The sequence below is a fragment of the Paralichthys olivaceus genome, chromosome 7 (assembly GCF_024713975.1).
Source record: "Paralichthys olivaceus isolate ysfri-2021 chromosome 7, ASM2471397v2, whole genome shotgun sequence".
In the NCBI taxonomy this organism is placed as follows: Eukaryota; Metazoa; Chordata; class Actinopteri; order Pleuronectiformes; family Paralichthyidae; genus Paralichthys; species Paralichthys olivaceus.
This window is the reverse complement of record NC_091099.1, coordinates 20,299,020-20,320,009: the sequence shown is the minus strand read 5'-3', so window position 1 is coordinate 20,320,009 and position 20,990 is coordinate 20,299,020. Positions and strand designations below refer to the sequence as shown.

The 20,990-nt window shown below is 42.7% G+C and overlaps 1 protein-coding gene across 1 annotated transcript; it reads right to left on the bottom strand.

Annotated features, from left to right (window-relative positions):
- Positions 1-37: 37 nt before the first annotated feature.
- hsd17b12a (hydroxysteroid (17-beta) dehydrogenase 12a) lies at positions 38-18,483 on the bottom strand. The gene is made up of 11 exons (XM_020079397.2): positions 18,159-18,483; positions 7,385-7,431; positions 6,607-6,682; positions 5,199-5,306; positions 4,288-4,352; positions 3,974-4,018; positions 3,568-3,602; positions 2,647-2,728; positions 2,397-2,462; positions 1,712-1,861; positions 38-1,436 (listed from the first exon to the last, which is right to left on the bottom strand). The coding sequence occupies exons 1-11, from the start codon at positions 18,334-18,336 to the stop codon at positions 1,293-1,295; spliced, it is 996 nt and encodes a 331-aa protein (XP_019934956.1). The 5' UTR covers positions 18,337-18,483; the 3' UTR covers positions 38-1,292.
- Positions 18,484-20,990: the final 2,507 nt, after the last annotated feature.

Genomic DNA, 20,990 nt, shown 5'->3' with positions numbered 1-20,990 from the left:
GCAATTAAAAAAAAAATGAATACAAGATACAACACTGTTATATGCCAGAACTTTTATTAACAAACAGTAGAAAACATAAATTGCCATCAGCAGGGTAAATGAAACTGAATTTTACACATAAATTCAGATTCTACATTAACAAGCATATGAAGACTCTTCAATTGTAGGGGAATGACTGACAAGGTTGTCAAGTTGTGGCACTAGTCACATGGGATATTCAGCTGTGAACCAACTGTAAAGAGTGCAATTCTCCAGCAAAGATGTATGTAAACCAGTGTGAGCGTGTCAGCACAGCTAATGATGTAAAATGCACATGTGTATATGTTCTGTCTTCATCTGAAGAGATATTTGCTACATTGAATAACAATAATCTCTATCCATGTTAAATCTTTTCAGAACACAGTGTAAAACTAAATGTACAGAGGTTAGAGGGTGGGCGACTTTCATTTAGTGGCTTTATATCGTTAAAAGGCCAGAATTTTTGAGTAATTTTGTAGTTTACATAGAAGAAACAGCAGTTGATTTGCATCCTTTTACAGTTCATCTTGACTTCTCAATACCTGCTCAGTGTATCCGACTATATCCAGCATCAATATCAGTAGGAAAAAGGCACTTGTGTTTCAGGCAAAAACTTTGGTTTAGAACACATGATACATTAGTGCAACAACCCATCACAAAACATCATTTTAAATATACTGTAAACACGCAATATCATAGAAAAAAGAAGAAAGATCTGGTGGTTGATGATTACAGCTAAGGGCTGCAAGTTAATCGACATGATAAAAAGTAGAAATGGCCATTTTTAAATGGTTCACTGATTTGTTAACTGGACTGGGCTAAACACTAATCATGAAAAGGTCTCAGTTTGGCTCGTGTGTTCATACAAATATACAATAAATAATGATACAAATACATATAAAAAGATGCCCACCACCATTTTCCACTGCTTACAACAGCAGGGTTAACAAATAACTCTTTTTTGGCTGTATAAATTTCACCATCAGTGTCAATGACAAAAAAATATTAATGTCCTTTTCCAAGAGCAGCACCATCTCATCATTATTTCAGCTCCTGTCAACTTTGGTTATTTCTGTCCAGACAAATCAGGGCAGATTAGCGTTTTCAACATTAAGTCATACACTCTGATGTGCATAATTAATAAAGGCACAAAGGTGAAATATCTGGTAACCCTGGAGGATCAATGGCACAGATACTAAATACTTTCTCTCTTCCCTGAATACTGTACCGGGTCGTAACAGTTTTGGCCGTCGGCAGAATCATCACACATCTTCCTATTCACTTTTTTTTAAATTTGTTCCATTTCTCTGCTCCCGGAGCTTCCTCCTGTGCAGGTATCCAGTACGCTGCAGACGATTCATTCTGGCCCCCAGGAAGATAACAATGCTGCTTGGCACCAGCTTGGTGGTAACCCAACCCTGCAAGAAAAAAAAAAAAATTGGTTTTAGAATTTTTTTTTTTTATTACTTACACAAAAATGCAGAAAAAGAGACATCTTAAAAAAGATTAATTTTGTTGCACCTACTAAAGATGGTTTCAGCAGCGAAGGTACAAATAACAATTCATTTATCACTCCTGATTTCACAATTGCCATAATAAACACACATAAATAACTACAACTGTAACACCAAATCTCAGAGCAACTTGTTGTATTCCCAGATAGATTCAGTATTTTGTGAATTCCACTTCTTACCATGACAGCATGGGGGAAGTAGCCATTGGTCTGACTCTGCAGACCCACAGTGGCGAGCTCAGCTGCTACGTAGCGCTCAGGAGTGGGCTTGTCCAGGGTGGGCTTCCTGATACGAGTCATCTTTGTGGCAACAAAGAAGGGCAGCACACTCTGCATAAAACAAACATATGAACGTGTGAAATTAGCTTCAACAGCAACAAGATTCCTGGCTCCTTCCTAGGGTCAGTATAAAGTCTTGTGTGTTGAATGAAAGATGCACATTCAATCTTTGCTGTAGGCTGCTCTGGTTTATCAGGTGAAACTACACTCAGGGTTTGCTGAGGTGAATCTGTTGTACACACAGCAACCACCAGGTGGCACCTGAGTGAACTCTACAGAGGGTGCTAAAAACAGAACAAACAAGCCTGATGTGGAAAAGCATATCTTCAAACATTGCCTCTGCTGACAAGAAACGGCTAAAATGGCACATCAGACGCATCATTCATGAATATGCATTTATGCCATTGGCCCTCAGGCAAGAGTGGCTGAGAAGAAAGCATCAGGGACAGATTCTATATCATTTGTCATTTATGTCAAGTCAGAAACCACCCAACATTATCAGTGAGGATGCAAAGTTTGGCACTTTTAAAGGTGTGTTGTTGGAGATGGTGCAATTCCATCAGACAAGACTTCCACACACACATACCTGAATGATGATGCCCTGACGCCTGTACTCCTCCTGAAGGCCACGTGAGAAGAAGTCCACAAAGGCCTGCGCACAGGGAGAAAGATGAAAAAGTCAAATTTAACACGTCAGTCCATAAAATACCAGTCTGTTATCAATACCCTCCAAAATACATGCTGCATTGCCGTAAGGGAACAAGCAGATACTAACCACTATTGTACAATAAAATAATCTTTACTGGATACTCCTGTGTTACAGAGGTTTCACATACCTTTGTGGCAGAGTAGACTGTGAGCAGAGGGACAGGATACATGCCACTGGCAGAGGAGATGTTGAGGATTATTCCTTTGGACCTGAGAAAAATACAAGGTAGATTTAGCACTTTGCTTTGCTGCCTGTAATGCAAACACAGCATAAAGGGGTGTGGCATTTACAATCCACAGTGAATTCCTTCAACTCCAAGACTCTGGAGCTTTCAGGTTTGATGGAACCTGGTAAAATCATCCCTTTCAATGCTGCTGCCACAGCACACATCTACATCACTGGGCTTCAATCAAGATGTGGAGCACTGATGCCAGCACAGTGTAAAAATATTTTTGTATGTGTTTTTAAATGCTGATTTCCTCTTAAAAATCCACAAACTTCCACATATTTCCCATACCTGTAAGTACCCTGTGTCTTAACACATTCAGCCCACTGACAAATACACACAAAGTCATGTTCCCAACACACACTCACACACATTAATAGTGTGGTAGTGGCCGTGTGCGTTGCCATGGCAGCCTGTTGCTGCAGTGATGTAGTGGAGCGACGCTTCAGCCTCACACAGCACCAAATGTGCCTGCTCTGCTATTGGCCAGCAGGAGTCACATGGGAACGGAGCAGCCAATTGGGTGGGAAGAGCACTTTGTGTGAATTGAAAGCTTGTCAGCATTGCGAACAAAGGAGGAGAGGGAAAGAGAGATGCAGTGATGGAAAGGGCTCAGGGAGATTTTCTTGTACCCCTCCTCGCTAAGAGAGTTGTGTCTATAAAAAGACACTTCTTTCCTTTTTCAAAAACAATTTAAAAAAAAAGGTCTTCTATTAAATATAGAGATTCCATGCACAGCTCTGTGACACAGTCCCTCATTCACAACACTGATATCTTACTGCAGTCATGTCGCAAAACATGGAAGCCTATCATTTCACTCACCTCTCAGCCATTCTGGGCAGCACCAGACGGGTCATCTACAAGCACAACAACAAGACAAGCTCAGTTATTGTCAAGCAACACACGAAAAGAACATTGGGACTGGGAAAGACTTTTACAATATTAAATATAAAAAAGTAGGAGAGAGAGAGAGAGAGACAGGCAGAGACAGAGGGAGAGAGAGTTGCGTGGGTGGCGAGTACAGACAGCGTTGGTGTAGACCACTGTTGCTTTGGGAACAACTGAGACACTGCAGGTACCATGGTAGAAAGATAAGAAGAGGAGGAGAAGAACAAAAAATGGGGAAAGTGAGGAAAGAAACAGCTACAGATCATCTATAATCACGCCGAGTGTCCGTGGAAGGTTTACTCCGAAGAGCAAAAGTCATTCAATGTTGAGGCAAACTTACCTGGCACACTGAGGTCATGTTGACGTTGATCAAATTTGTGATGAACTGAAACAAAGAAAGCACCGTTCAGCTACACACTCACATATAAGATCATGCATTTATAAAGTACAGAGCAGCCCCATCAACAGATCGACAGGTTGCAGACGTTGGTAAAATACACCTGATAAAAACTGACCACTACAAAACTACGGAGCACGAGGCGAAGAAATGCTTTTGAAAAATAATTCAATTGCTTTTTCTTTTAAATAATAGAAAACTAGCAGCAAAACTGAATCTACAAAATGAAGACAAAATGAGTAGAAATTAAAACTCACGTTGTCCAGATCAGGAATGTTGAGGTAGTACTCAGGGTAGGAGTAAGACACACCAACATTGTTGACTGTTGAAAACAAAAGGTGGGGGAAAAATTGTAATTATTATTAGAATATTTTCACAAACTGGAGCTTGATAACTCAAACCAGCTTAAACTTTCACCACAGGATGGCAGCAAAAGCAAAAGATACAGACAGTGCTTTTACGCCACACTAGACACAGCCACACCTTACAACCAGTACAGCACAATTGGCATCATAAAAAAGGACAAGGAGTTCCTTAAATGTTCAACTGAAAAGTACAGCATGAGCTCCAGTCGTCACATCCAAACCACACAGCAACAGCGGATATTAAAAACATATACAATCTATTGTGATACAGGTCAAAATATTATTTTAAAGCTTGTTTAACACAAGACAGACTTTTTATTTGAAGAAAAAGAAAATCAGTGTCATGATAATTCAATCAGATATTAAAAATGAACTCAGTCTAGAAGAAGTCAATATCGCTGATGGAGTTTAAAACATAGATTACTTTTATTGAATTAGTGTTGGATCATTTGAATAACATAAGTCGTGTCTAATGTTCAGTAAAACTCAAAAAGAAAGGTCTGCCAACACTGAGACCCATGACTTCATCTCCTGCAGCAAACACAATGTGTCTCACGCAGCCTCTATACACACACTGTAAACAAATGGCAAAAGTCAACTGTTTTTCTTGTTGCTTCGCTCTCAGCAAAAGGGCTCGATCATTCATGTCTCCATACAATACAACAGTACTAATCTGGAGACAAAATTAAAAACCAAACTCAACGTGAAATATGGACAGAACAGAAGGATGAATGTTCCTGGTCTTTGCATCATACATTTAGGAGAATGGAATGCTGCAAAGATTAAAATTAAACCTCTCTTACCAAGGACACCGATCTCAAGTCCAGCCAGCCCCACCTCGATCTTGGAGTAGATATCCGTCTTGCCGAAGTCAACGGCAATGGTCCTGGTCTCTACTTTAAACTGCTCCTCTATGAAAAGGAGAAAACAACAAGTTAACATTGATATATGGGTTCATGACCAAAAAAAGTGTTCTAAAGAAGGTAATATTTTAGAAGTTGGAAGCAATCAGATGGATTAACGTTTAAGATCAGTCATCTAAGTGAGCAGTCATGCCCTCACATAACACACAGTCACAAAACCCTAACCCAACAACAGAGAATCCCCTGTTTCAAAACCCTGGATCCATTGAAATGAATAAGACCCAGGCTCGGGAACCAGGCTTGGACTGAGGGGGGCGCTGCGTACCAACAAACCAGCCAAGAAACCATGTCCCTCTTCCTCCCTCCCTCATCATGTTTGACGGCCTGCTGCAATTAGAATTTATTGTCCAAAGACTTGTTTAGCTGATAGGTGGCAGAGGGAGTTATGAGAGAATATTTGCTGGGATGTGCCTCAGCAGAGACCAGGAGTGTGTCCCTGTCTCCATGTGCTGGAGTCAGATAAAGAAAAAAACGAGAATAAGGGATTGGGCGTTTGAAAGGAATGAGTTAAATAAAAAAAAGATGTCACTGAAATCTACAGTACGTCCACTTCAGCTTGTCTTTTTTAAGTCATCACACCACTGTGAGTGCATGTCAAAGAAACAGCAGATTTTAAGGCTCAGGCTGCCACATCGGAGGAGTACAGTATTGTGGGGTTGCCAGTTAGGTGTGATCACGAGTCAAAATGACATGTTTGCAAAAGAGAGAGGAGAAACAGTATTGGTTGCCCAAGGAGGGACGGCTTTGTCAGACTAATCGTGAGGGAGGAGTGCCGGAGTTTGGCACGCCGCAACCTTCTCGTGACTGTACCCATCAGCCCCCTCTGTGGACTTGAGGCACGACAGGGGAAATTGCTCTGTGGGAGACATCACAGACAGATGGAGGGAGAGCGAATCGGGGAGAGGGCACTATTTAAACAAGGAGGGGGGGGCAGTCACTATTCAGTCTCTGTTAGAATCTGAAATCTGTCCAGCAAGGAAGACAGAAAAAGAAAAGTTTATAAATAGAGTAAAACCTCCAGAATAAACTTATGCAGACGTGTTTTGACTCCAAAACATTTTTCCTGCTCAAGCGACTATGTTCTAACTTGTTTTGAAGATACGCCCCGTTACCACGGCCTTGGAAACCCTGTAGCTGATTGGGTGGGAGGTTGTACGTCACTGCCTGCCCATACACACATCCTCATCAGCCTCTTCACTGTGCTCTCAGCCAGAAAAGCTTTCCATGATGTTGGGAAGACAAACAAACATGCACACATGCACACACACGCACACACAAAATCACTTACCAAGTGACCTGGCCACGTCATCCAGCTTGTCCTGAGAGCGACTGATCAACATCATGGCGAATCCACGACGAGCCAGCTAGAAAGGGGAGAGACGGTCAGTGAAATATACAAACATTACAGGAACTTGTTGAGACAGGTAAAAATATTTTTTCTTTTAAAATCCGTAGGTGACTACAATCAGTGACCTACGTGTTAGTGCATGTGTAAACACGCCTGTGCTCACTTTATTGTAACCATGCTTGCAGAAGAGAGACTTTTGACTGAGCAGAAAAGACTTCTGGGAACTGTGGTACTGACTGTGTGGATTTTCACCCCATTCTGGCCATGTTTTGACCGATGATTCAACATGAGACCTTCGCCTCAGCCGGGTTGATCTTTGGGTAAAACAACATTGAACGAGTGTGTTTCTGCATGAATAGTAACAGGCCTAAGAACTCTGCAGGGTATAAAGAATTGTGTAATGGAGGCCTGCCATTGCGTGGCAAGAGGTAGCACCAACAGCAACAGCGTGAGTCAAAGGCCCTATATGAATATACAGCCAGGCCACCCACACTGTGAGCCCAACACGTGGCAGGGTAGCCCCTATTCAACGTGTGCTTGTTACCTCTGTATGAGCCTGTGTTGAAGTGTGTGCATATGTGTGTGAGGACTCTCCACCACCTGTAAGAGCTCTCCCCTACCATGGCCTATGAGTGAACACTGTGTGAGTGCGCGTGTGTGCATGAGTCACCACTTTCCCGTGAAAGAAATGAAATAAATAAGGGTCCATGAGCCTCACCTCCTCCGCATAGGATTTCCCAATTCCATCCGTGGCTCCCGTCACAACTAGAGAGAAAGAAAGTTAAAAACAATGGTCAGTATTGGTTTTATGTAAAAATCTTGTTTACCTAATGAGGACGTAGATCTTTTGCAAAGTCTCCAAAAGTTAAGAAAAACCTCAAAATCCCTAATATTCCTTGCAAATGTATCAAAACAATGGTTTCACTTTGAATAATAATAATAACTGTATTTGTATAGCACTTATCTTCAATTGTACGTTGGTGTCATCAAGTGTTTCAGCCTATTAATCACACTAACGTTGAGAGAGGCTAAAGGTAAATCTGACTGGCTACTGGCTTGTATGGCAGTGCTATGAAAGCCATGTGGCCCACTCAGTAGATCAGACGTTTCTTTTTTATTCTATTTATTTATTTTTTAAACTAGATTTAACTAAATTCCTACTCTCATAGGTAGCAGTCAGAAGCTGTCATATTAATATTTATCCTCAGATACTAACTCTAACCCAAATGACCTCAGCAAGTCATCCTATAGTCTGACTCATTACAAAGACATGTTGCTGTATGCTAGGTATCCATTATGTCAGTCGCACATAAAACACACATAAATCTCAACCGCTGCCAGTTGCACATAAAACCCACAAATGTGCACCTCTTTGTTCTGAGGCTTATGACACACCCTCGCTTCAAGTTTGACCACTTTCGATGTTTTCATTGTTATGACGTTAACCACAGGTGAATTCACAGGTGTGAAGCAAATGTTGGACACACCCCGCATTCTAATCTCCTGCTTGTTGGGAAAGCCTCCGAGTAAGCTGAGTAACCTCTGAGCAATGACAACCGTTTGAGCAGTCAAATAACATTTTTCTTCTGCCTACAGACGTGTCCATTCTCAAAGTGCGGTTCGATTCGAAGATGGTGCAGATAGAAGTGAGATCACAAAGGCTGAGCCACAACGTCAACAGAGAGAAATGAGATAGAGGTGGAGATGAGATGATATAGATAAGAGCAGAATGAAGACAGAAGACAGTATAGCATTCACAAAGACGCCCACAACCACTCATACCTCACCAGGAGCAGCTCAGATTAGGGTTTCTTGCATATTAATGCCACATCGAATCGCTTATCAGTTTAGCACACTGACATATCTGTTTTTCTAGTTTAGATGGAGGAAAGACAATGGCGGCGAAACAGAGAGGAACGCAACAATTTGGTGAAGGAAGAGGAAAGAATTCTTAGAAGCAGCGAGAAAAGGCAGTAAAGAGGGAACAACATGAGGAGGAGAGGAGCTGATGTTCGTCTTGTGTTCAGAGTTCTCCTCACCTTGTCAAGCAAAGCAGGGGCTATTTTTAAAACCTTCACTGCCCATCAACCCCTGCTTGACTGACGGAAGAATGGGGGAGGTTGGGAAGAGATGGAGGGTGGAAGAAAGAAGAACAAGGGAGGAAAACCGACAGACACAAGACAAAAAAAAGGTGGTGGTGGTGAGAGGGGGGGACACACATGAATGTACAAACATGCACACACACGGATGGCTATGCATCATGAATATATTATTAGCAAAGGCTTGATGAAAGATTAATAGAGGTAGAGGACATTCTCTGACAAAGAGCTGGAGAGCAGGAGAAAAAAAAAAAGAGATGAGAGAGGGGATGCAGAGAGGAGGGAGCGATGACGAACATGGAGCGGGTGGAAGGAGGAGGGTGAGGTGGGGTAGGGAGGGTAGGGGGGAGACGAGGGGATGAGGAGGGATCCTGGGGGTGGCTAAAAATAGAACTGGAGCAAAGCGAGAGAACGAATGAGTAAAGGAGAAACAGATAGAATGGAGATGGCAGTGGGGGTGAGGGGATGGGGGTGAGGGGATGGGGGGGCAAGTGAGTGAATGAGAGAAAGGGAGTGCAAAAGAGAAACAGAGTGTTGCACAAAGTCAAAAGTGAAAAAAGAGAGAGCAGAATCCCTGTTATTTTTAAAAATCCCCCCGTGTTAAGAATGAAACACTCCGTGGCAGAAAAGCCTCAATGGGCACAGGCTGTACCAAGTCAGGCTCTCTCTGCTGATGCAGGTGGGGGCAGACGGAGGATGAGGAGGCTGCGTTCACTGCAAAGTAAAATGGCTGGGGGAGGGAAACGACAACCACTTCCTAATAGAACCAGTTCTTTATGAAATGAATAATAAGCTTCATCTAGGCACACAATAGCTGGCAGGTGAAAACCTCATGTTTCTAAAATGTATTCATTCATCCAACTTATGTTTTAAGAGTACAGAAAATAAACAAAACACTCAACAGTAACATTAGCTATATAGCAAAGAGCAAAAGTGAAAGCCTTGGGATTAATACAGAATACAAAATCGAATTTAAAGCAAACGAATCAACTACAACAAGAGCAGCTGGAGGTAAAATAAGATGAGATTAAAAACTTAAATTGTCCTTGTTATAGAAGTTTTCTGGAAGCTGGTAAAAGGAGAACTCAGGCAGCAGCTGATGTCTTATGCAGAAGATTTGAATGTAGACTTGATGCATCAAGGAGACCAGAAGGTGGAACAATATACAAACACTAACACAGTAACATGAGCAACTGTCACCCCCAAGTCTGAAGATGTCTCCCACAGCATCCCAGTATATCTCTCTCTCTCATTCTAACAGCACATCCATGAAAGGCTAGAATTGCTGTCACTCTCTATGTTCCATGTAGGTGTTCACATCCTATTGGATAATTTTAGCCTAAAGTATAAATAACTAAATCACACTGCGTCCTTACATCTTGCCAACTTGTGTTATAATCTGAAAATATCAGTTTGTCAGAAACTACGAAAAAGAGGTAAAACGTAGTGAAGAGAGTTGAATGTGTGTGTCATCAGTTGGATTTTCTCATTTTGTTGTTTTTATTTATTTTACATAAACTTTTCTTGGCCTTTCATGTGTAAATCAAGAGGATGATTTTAATCGGGCAGCCCTACTGGTAACGTTCTTCTCACATAGGCCTACGATAAATATGAAACTGATTTAGCAAGCACACCGAACAGTGCACTCAACACATTCCAGTCCTGTTGGATAAGATATACCCAAAAGAAAAGGCAATCACCAGAATGCATGACTGACTTTCAGGTTTTGAGAGCGGCACCTGCATGCGTGTAAGAATGTGTTGTGTGTGTGCATACAGTAAAACTGAAGTGACACCTCAGAAGTGAATGTGCAAGAATGTCTCGTGTGCTAAAAACACACGTACTCCTTCACCTTTTAAACTTTATCATGACAGTTAAGAGCCTGACCCCATTGCAACATGTTAGGCTGTGCATTTTCAGAATACTGTAAAACAAATGAAGTGTCAATCTCTCCTCTGCATCACAAGCCTGTAGGTGATTGGCTCATATCTTCTCAGATTGGCTCAAATCTTCTCATAATTCAAAGATGCATTTCAAGTGGGGATCTCCGACTCTGCTCTTTCAATTGATTCAAAACAGATATTTGTGTAACATAAATATCACTTTAAAATCTGAACTAAACTACTTTAACCAGTGCAATAGAATTTTTAAAAGAGTAAAAATTGTAAGGGAATTAAAGTGAAAGATGTAAAACAGTGTGAAAGTGGAATATGGAAAGGGAGACTTTGTCGGTTGGATGTGTGGGAGTGGGAGGAAAGATGGAGTGGAGACAGTTTGCAAATAATCCGTCCATTTACTTAAGACAAACACGAGGAGCTGGATGGAAGAGGAAAAAAGGAATAAACACAGAATTTCTTTTATCGCCACTTCTTGAGGACACTGTACTTTGACTTGTTTCCACTGTGTCCCCAAAGCCAAACCCCTCCCCAGGACTTATACCCACCACCCCAATCCTTGTCCTCATGTTATGAATGACGACACTCCTCCCACCCATTATATAATCGTGCCATTTTCTCAATAAACATTGAGAGTGAAGTTTGTGTTTAGGGGCAGGAGGACCGAGTGGGATGAGGACAGAGAGTTCCTCTGGAGTTAGAGACGTTTCCTTTTTATTTTGCTTTGGAGTTGCCAACATCCATCGTTAGTGAAACAAATACAAGAACATAAAGTATTCTGGGATATTCTAAAGGCCTGTCACCCAGAATAATTTATGGATGTCTGGTAGAAAGAATGATGATCAGCCACACCTACAATATAACAGAATGCTATTTGATGCCAGTTGTTGACAACCCTTCAATTATGAACTTTTATACAACTGCAAATTTAACTGAGTGGAAATAAGTCACCCATTTAACTCTTTCACTCATGTGCAAGCAGAATACACTGTTCAAATATCTCACACACACACACACACACACACGCACACGCACACGCTCCCAGCAGGACTTAATTCCTTTCACGTGGGCAACACGTTACATCTACGACACTAACAGAGATTTAACAAAAAGGGGCCTACGCAAGGAAGCAAGCACGTGACTGACAGTAGTGCCACTGACGCTCAGAGAAGACGCAGGCGTGCACTGACAACAAAAAAGGTGAATGTGTGTTGATGGGGCAAAAAGTAATGGATGGAGTTGGAATGCGTGTTCCTGTACTTATACCTTTGTGATGAGCATTTTAAGCATAGACCACAGAGTGAGGACATTTTTGGAAAGTGAGGACATTTTAAACGATCCTCACATTTTCAATCGGCTGTTTTAGGGTAAAGACTTGGTTTAAGGGTTAGGCATTGATGGTTAAGGTTAGGGTAAGGGGCTATAGTTAAAGTGTTATGTCAATGAGTGTCCTCACTAAGATAGAAGTCCAAACGCGTGTGCTGTCAGAGGGGATGTGAGCTCCACTGCCTCTCATTCATTACCACAGCATTGAAGCTCTGGAGCTGAGAGAAAGAACACGGTTCCCTGCTGACTCTTCGAGCGCCCTGACGGGGGCGCGTTTGCACCACAGCTCCTCTCGTGTGCTTTAGTGCTGCACATCACGTCCAGAGGTATTGACATCCCCCAGCCTTTTCTGTCCCCCTCCCCTCTCCTCCCCTCAGCAGTGGAGCAGCCCCTGCTGCTGCCTGCTCACTATATTCCGAGCGTCTAAAAAAAGCAGCAGGAGTAAAAATAGCAGCGCGCCAGCTCTGCCTCGTCTGGGAGCTGCCTGCCTGCCGCAGCACCTGAATACCAACAAGATCCCCCACCATCACACAATCACCACGACGACCAGGGCCAGGATGCTGCTGCATCCTCACCCATCCACCTTAATACCCCCCATACCAGCACTGCAAACTGATGCAATGAGCAGTGGGGGGAAAAAAAGGATGATCAGACATCTGCTGATATTTGTGATGATATAGATTATATATCATCACAATTATATAGATCATCCTGGACAGCATGAGAAGATTCTGAATCATTTATCAATGACCACATAACACAAGTTGGTGGAATTCTGTTTTGGTACAGCATTGAAAGGCTCATTATAAAGTGAGCTTTAAAATTTAATGAATGTGAAGATTCAGATTTCTATTAATTCACCAATTTTTCCGTGTCAATATAAAAAGATGCGCACCCGAGGAAACTAAGCGAACTACTAGTTAGTTTTTAGAAATTTAGAATGATCTTCTGTTGCACACAGGGGATGAGGAAGATTTAACTTCCTATGCAAAGAGACAGCAAGACAGGTCTGAAATGATCACGCACACACATAAAATAAAAAACCCTCCCCTCTCTGCCCTCCCCACCACCACCAAAATCCCCAATTAAGATTCTCAGTGAGGAGAGACTGCGGTCCTTGTATGCCCTGCTCTTGTTACGTACTGTTATGTAATCTGTCGCACCCCAAACTCGCCTATCAACGCGCAGCAGCCCCTCCCGCCTCAGAGACAGAGCGAGAAAAAAGATAGGAGGGAGGAAGGGAGGGAGGGATGCAGCAGAAGATCCAAAGACAGCCCCCCTCTTCACTCACCCAAACACACACCATTCTCCATCCGCCCACCTTCTATATTCAAACACACATACACACACTGCTTTAAATAGCAGGGGAGAAAAAGTCACATGGGTAATATAAAAGTCGACAAAAATAAAGCTTGATCGGGCTGAGGGAGAGGGAGAAATGAGGGGAGGGAGGGTGAGAGACAGAAGAAAAAAAGAGTACTTCAGAGGCGCACAAGATAGAACCAGCATCTATATTTGGGTACAGAGCAAAAAATAGTCCCCCTCCCTCCCACATGCCTTGTTTAAGAATCGATAGTTTCCTTCATCACAACTACTTGCACTGAGACAAGGTGATTCTTGGGCAGGGGACAAAACTTCTCGGTGTGTGCCATTGTTGAGAACAGACTGTACTGTTGTGGAGGTTCTCAGCTCAAGAAAAGCTCAGTTTTGTTTCAACACTATTTGAAATGCCTGTGTTAATTGTAAGTGAGGGATGTTTGTGTTCTTACAGATATGAGATTACAACATAACTACATTCTTCTGGTTGAAACACTGACGGACAGAAACCAACTTTCAATTACATTTCAACAGACGATCACAAGAACAAAGTAGCTTTCTGTCACGGTGGACTGAAACCAACATATCATGATTTAACAATAAGTCAGTGACTCTGGATATGCAGGTTGTCTCGTATTGTGTGACTGAGCAGCTGGATTATGAGTTGCTCTAAGATCTCACGCTTAAATCACTCAATATTCCAAATTTCCAGTTCCTTGGTCCATGTGAAGCGCCAATTTCTACTGATAAAATTAGAATATTTCATTTTAAATAATTAACCTTCACAAGAAAACAATTGAAAGACTAAAATATAATGAGCAAATTACTTGATATAAATCATTCACAGAAAACCCTGTGTAGTGATTTTAAAGTCGTAACGAAAAAACACAGTTTAAGTTTTTAAAGCTACAGTATTGCCAGTTAATGTTTTGTCTTTTTTGGTAAATAGCATAATTACAAATCAACTTCTATATCGTGTATATTCACAATTCAAGACAATATCATGAACTGAACGGATGGAGGAATTCTGTCGTGAGACATGAGATTAAGAAAATAGATAAATGTGGGGAAAATAAAACATGCTCGTGGCAAAAAAAAAGGTACAAAGAGTGCAAGATACAGTATCGAGAAACAAATACAACAGGCTGGATGGAGACATGGAGTGAGGGTGGGAGGGTTGAGAGGGGCTTTAAATGAGGGAGATGCAGAGAGAGCATTTTTTTCCTTCTTTTATTTACCCAGCATCCCTGGTTCTGGCACATGTCACAGAGCGTGTTCATCACATGAACAGCAGTGTTCTCTCTCTCTACTCTCTCTCCGCCCACATGCACACACACACACACACACACACACACACACACACACACACACAAAGCACTAGGGGGAAGCACATTCACAAGGATGAACAAGTGGAGACCCTGCCTCAGTTGAAGCACACACACGTGCATTTTCCTCACCATGAATGAAGCGTAATCCCTATTCATAAATCACATCGAAAGCTATTCCCTCTATAATAATTAACGTTGCCCTATAACCTCCATTCTGTGTTGATAAACCCGCACACCCAAAATGTTTATTCCTGAAGCCAAAATCAAACTCACATGCAAGCACACACACACACACCCTTACATAATGCGGGATGCTGGGGGCTAAGAGTGGAGGAGGGAGCAGAGCTGTGAGGAGAAAACTAAGCACTACACTACAGAGTGAAAAGCTGCTTCTCTGGAAATAAAAGCAGGGGTATTGAGCCCTTCATCATACAAATGCTGCAAAAATAATACTGTGAAATACTAGGATGGGTCTTTAAAATGTTAATTCAATGGTTGAATATCTTTGCAAGCCAGATTCTGGCTCACTGCTATGTATACAAATCTTCCTTTTCTTCTGATGCATCGATTGGTCTATTTTACAAAAATATGCACAAGAAATGTATGCCAAATTAAAAAAAAAAGTTTTTAATTCATGATCCAAAGAACTGCCATTCATCTGGTTAAGGCATAGGAACAAAAAACTGAGCTGCACACATAGATTTGGCTGGGAGGAGTGTGAGTGAGTGTGAGTGTGAGTGTGTGTGTGTGTGTGTGTGTGTGTGTGTGTGTGTGTGTGTGTGTGTGTGAGAGAGGCTGGGGAAGCCGCCTTGACTCGTGCTGCAGTGCCTCTGTTGTGCCACTAGGTGTCCCATCCACTAAGGGGAAGACCAGTCACTGGCAGAGAAACTCCAGAGAAATCCCTTCTCTGCTCTGCAAGCAATGGCTGCATGTTCTGTGATAGCATTAAAACTTCTCCTCAAACTCAACATTAAAAATCCAATCCATCAAATACTGACAAATGTAATTAAACTTACTAAAAAGTAAGTCGTTTCTGATCCGTTTACTAGACAAGACCCCAACCAAACCTGCCTGACCAGGACATACCAGCCGTCTCCTGCAGACAGCATGTGTCTAAAAGGTATGTCTGTCTAAGAACTTCTTTTTAAGTCTGGACTTACAAGGCATGGTGACTTGAATTCTTATAATATTTTAGTTTGCTGTTGTTTTGTATCCACACTTATCACAAATTCCATGACTACAAGTCTAGAATACAAAACAGTTTCATCAATCCAATGTATATGTTTACTGAAATTGTGTATTTATATAAACAGATTAAAATGTTTTCCTTCATAAAGACACTATTATTGAATATTCACTGTGAGGATAGGTAGGTAACTTTAACCTGATATACAAAACTGTACATCCCACAGGAAAAGAATGGACTGAGGACAGAAATGGAAAAAGGTCGGTCTACATGTTTGAAAATACCTCAAAAATTAGTCTTGAAGCTGTTTTTGTGTATTAGTGGGACAATAATATTCACACTCATGTTCACGTGTGTGAATTGGAATAGAGAACAATACAAAGTCGATCTTAGTGGTATGGGGAGTTCAACTTGTTGCAACATGTGCCTGTGTCTACTAATGAAAGGTGGAGACAGGTATAGTGCCACTTGACGCAAGTGCATGTGTTAAGGATATCACACCACTGCCAACAACCTGGCCAGACCTGCACATCTGGTACAACCAGGTACACCTCATCCTGCAGGCACTCTCCCTCCACCCTGTCCCACTGGGCCCCAACGTCTTACATCAGGGACTCGTCAGACTGGACATGTGGCTGAAACTGGTTTCTGGGAGAGGCATGTGAGCCTCTAACAGAGGAAAGGTATCTGAAGGAGAGAGAAATGTGTATGGTGCGGAAAACTTGTGCAACAGTTTCCATGGAACTTTAATATCAGTCCAATATGAATCCTTTACAAATAGGTCTTCAAATCTGCTACTGCTTTAAAGGATCCCTTACACTTTTTAAATCTGAGTCCTAACGTAACACAGAATATTTCAAATGTATCAATTATAGTTGATGTAATAGAGAAGCTGTATCACAATCTGATTCTGCTAAAACAACAATGACAAAGAGTCATTTAGCTTATGAGAAGTGTAGAAAGGCTACATATAGTTGGAGAGTTAGAGCTATATCTGATATACAGGTAGGGAGTGTGTGTTGCTGGGGGGGAGGGGGGGACGTCACAATTTCTATATGACCAATGGATGACGAAGTGAGGAGGAAGTGCATGACTCATCGGTGTGCATTGGTATTCCTCCGCATAATCCAGCACAATCACTAAAAAAAAGCATGAACATTGGTCAGTCCTGTAACAGCCTACATTTGCGCCTTTGGTTTCATCCAGGGCGTCAATTAACCCCCCCCAATCATAAAAAACGACGCTTTGGAGGCAAAGTGCGTCACGATGCAGAGCAGAGATAAACAAATGAGTTCTTAGAAAAAAAACAAGGATTCAAATGGTCCGGATCGCCTGGGTTGTGTGTATTAGAGAAATGAATATTTCTTTTGTCAGATATTATCAACCTATCCCGATGCAAAAGGGGGAGTGCTCGAAAAATTGCGCAGCAAGAGGCTCCAGACGCAGCGGTCCTCGCAAAACAGGAGACTGGAGAAGTTGGTCAAACCATGGCAGGGCGATTCCTGTGAGACTAGTGGCTACACAAAACCAAAATACACTCAGGTCTGAACGGTAACTCGCTGATATTTTACCAAGCACGTTGAAAAAGTACATTATAGAGAGCCACAGCCAAGGAGTGACGTGGAATCCTCATGTCACAATATGTGGGGCAAATGGACTGGGACAGGTATGTGTGACAAGGAGGAAGGGTTCAGAAACCGACGACACAAGCAAGGAGCATGACAAAACAGCACCTGGATGTATTGACACACAAAGTGACGCTAAACGTGATTAACACAAGTGTGAAATGTGTCAAACTACCTAGAGTGACACATTTTTTCAAAAGTCTAACGCAGTGAAAATGATCTGGATGTAGGTCACGTTTTAATTGAGCATAAGGGTTTGTCCTACATTATGCGGATGGGTTAATGTGGTTCAGTAGTGCGCCGGTTGAGAGCTCCCCCACATTAAACAGCTCTCTGAGAAAAGTGCGCATAGCCTGCGCAATTTGGCTCCTGGCTCACCAATGTGGGGCAATCCCCCCCCCCCCCCATTACCCCTCCAAGTGTGGGTGAAACCTCTGATTGGAGCCCCTGGCAGCAGACGGTGAAAATGCTTGACGCCAGAGAAGAAGAAAAACACAACCAATTGAGCTAATAAGGAGCATTATCTTGTCAAACAGCTGTTTACCCGCGCCTGTTACGCAACAGCAGCCTCCCCTTGAATTAAACCACTAAATTACGCACCAGAAACGCAGCCCTTTCTGTGCCAAAGTGAAGTTTGAGCTCAATCACCGTCGAGTCCACCTGTCTACTTCGTGACCGTGTATGTTGGCGTGGAAAACTGCCGTGACACCACTCACCTGCCCATTTGCCCAGCTTCGGGGAGAGCAGCTGCCCATTCCCCAGGACCCAGATCCTGAAGCCTGAGAGCAGCCTGTAGAGCAGCCACAGCGCCAGGGAGGCCACGGTGAAGGCGCCGACCCAGAAGAGAGGCGTCTCGGCCCTGCGGAGCATCTCCTCAGCGTCCATCCACTTCATGTCTGCGGTGACTCGGCGTGTGTGCGTGAGAGTGTGTGTGGAGACCTCAATTTTTTAGGCAATGTGCTCTAATTTCCCAGCCACAACGTGAGAGAGAGTCCCTTTGTAAGGAGGTTGTAGCATCACACACACTCCCCCAGCACTTGTCTAGCCTAATTTAAAGTGCACCGCCCACCTCGCGATCCGCACCGCCCCCCCTGCTCCCCACTGGCCGCCTCCCGGCCGATCCTCCCCGCCGGTTCGCTTATTTGCACGTCAATCAAGTCTGGAGCGTCCCCCGTTCCTTCGATTTTCTGTATGAAGGGAGACCGGGACGAGCAGCGATTGGGCGAACATTACAGCAGCTCCCATCCGGAGGCTGCCATTGGCTGTCGCCAGAACAGGTTTGTCAGTTTCAGTCAGGATTATGAAACCCTCCGAACCCACGCTTTCGGAAAAAAAAACTGCCCACACCACTTTATGAATGAAAAGATGCCCTCATTGGTGAAAAATGCACTCGTCCTCCCGCCCCTTGGATTGCGTTTGGAGGCAGATCACTGGCTCGAATGCTGCCAGTCTGTGAGGTCAGCCTGCTCCCACCTAGACATGAGTCACTCGTCTATTTTAGGTATTCTGACTGCATCATACTGCTGATAAACCACTGGTATGCGCACTGAGCCATCTTGGCGCATAGATCCACTCGTGTTGCGCCAGATTTCTCCTAAACTCTCGCCTCTCTGCTGCAAAGTGCAAATGTAGGCTCCTCTCTTAGGAAAAACTACAACCCCCAACACAGCGTTCGATTTTTTTTTTAATCTCGCGAGATTTTCAGCACTATAGTAAGTGGCCCTTTTCCAAAACATTGAGGAGGGGGAGATGAGATGGGATTTGTGTGTGTTACATAAACGCAGAGACGGACATGAGTTTTTCCATCGCTTTATTTCATTTTCACATCATATCGATTCAAAAGTCACATCCATAATCCAGTCGTGTTTACAGATGCTGGATGTTTCAGCACAACCCACTGTCACGATTTTGTCTCATGTGCGCGCTCTCTGTTCCCCACTCCGACCCAGAGACACGCTGTGCGCAATACACTCCAACGCTCCCCCCCCCCTGTGCCGCCATGCTCCCTCTCCCTGCCCCACTCTCTCTTGCACACACACCTAAACTAAACATGAAATCCTGACAAACCGAGGCTGTGTGGCACTAAGCAAAGCCTGTCGTGTACTCAGAAGAGGGTAGAGAGTATGAAACTGAGTCCACATGCTGACAGTCGTCATGCAGCTGCTCAAATTCTCTGACACAAGTGGAGAGAGATGGAGGAGACCGGGGAAGGCAGCAGCAGCGAGTTGTGCAACATTTGCAAACGGGATGAAAATGAAACTGCTCACTGACCAGCCATACAAAGTAATAATATATTTACTAAAAGTCATCTTTGACAAAATAAAATGTACACAAAGTTTTTTTTTTCAAGCAGGGATTTGGTTTTCTGGAATATTTTTACGCACACAATATTTTTACATTCATCTCCACGTTAAAAAACATTTATCACATTACAGGCTGTGATGTGGGCCGAGTTTTTACACAGAAATATTTGTTACAATTTTCACATTGAAGAAGCAAATACACAACATTTACAGTACAGTGTAACACAGCCAGAGGAATTATGTTAGAGAGACAAAAGTAGCCACAAAGTGGGTTTGAACTGATAATATTAAAGATGATTCATTTTAACATGACACACACACGTTTGGTGAGTCCACCTTCACGTCCTGTCCTCGCAGCCCAGCAGCTGAGAACGATAGAGAAAATGTAGTTTTAGTTTTAATAAAATTTTTCTGTGTAAGCTGAGAAAGTTTACAAAATGCTCACTAAAGCATCCCTTTACACACCTCCACTTATATCGCATTATTTTGTGGGGGGCTGTTTCTAATTGTAAATGTAGCTACCCAAAGTATCGGATTTTTCTGTGGTCTGGTTCTACCTGCTTCTGCCCAAACATTGCAACAAACGACAGCCTCTGCTGTTGTCTCATTCCAGGTTTTTGTTTTGTGTTCACTAAGAGTATATTTACCCCTCCCAGTATTGATGGCCCTAAGCACACACACACCCTTTCCTAAATCCTACAACACAAAGCTTTTCTCACATTAAGTTTCTGCCCCCTCCTCTCAACACACACACACACACACACACACACACACACACACCCTCTCTCTCTTCAACGTATCAGGGTCAGCACTCGCCCCATGTCCCCCTTCACACACCCTAGTCCGACCACTTTGACACTGCAGTCACAAATGATTTGTCCCCTCCATCATAGTTACTGACAACATCTTTGTCCATAAATTCCATAAGTTCAGTCGATTTTTTTCAAATCTCGTGTTTTTTCATGTTAATAATCATGACACAAAGTTTTTAAGGTGAACAATTATTACAGGGAATTTCGAAACAAAATAAATGTCATCGTGATGATAATTTCTCTTCCCACAGAATAATAAACAAATTCACTGACTGCCATCAATGATTTCAACAACACTGTGAAAAAGAAATTAAAGAAAGAAATTAGACTTCATTTAAAGAGGGATTCTGTAAGAATATTTCGTAGTGCAGACTTGGTCAGACTTTGATCTCACCGTTTTCTTTTTCTTTTAATTCTGTGCCTTTTGTGTGTC

Bases quoted from the DNA above. Each gene is read 5' to 3' on its own strand.
- hsd17b12a (XM_020079397.2), bottom strand. From the start codon at position 18,336: ATGAAGTGGATGGACGCTGAGGAGATGCTCCGCAGGGCCGAGACGCCT. The intron at 6,683-7,384 runs GTGAGGCTCATG...TCCCCTTTCTAG, and splicing joins GGAAATCCTATGCGGAGGAG to CTGGCTCGTCGTGGATTCGC. The intron at 3,603-3,973 runs GTAAGTTTGCCT...TTGTGCTTGTAG, and splicing joins ACATGACCTCAGTGTGCCAG to ATGACCCGTCTGGTGCTGCC.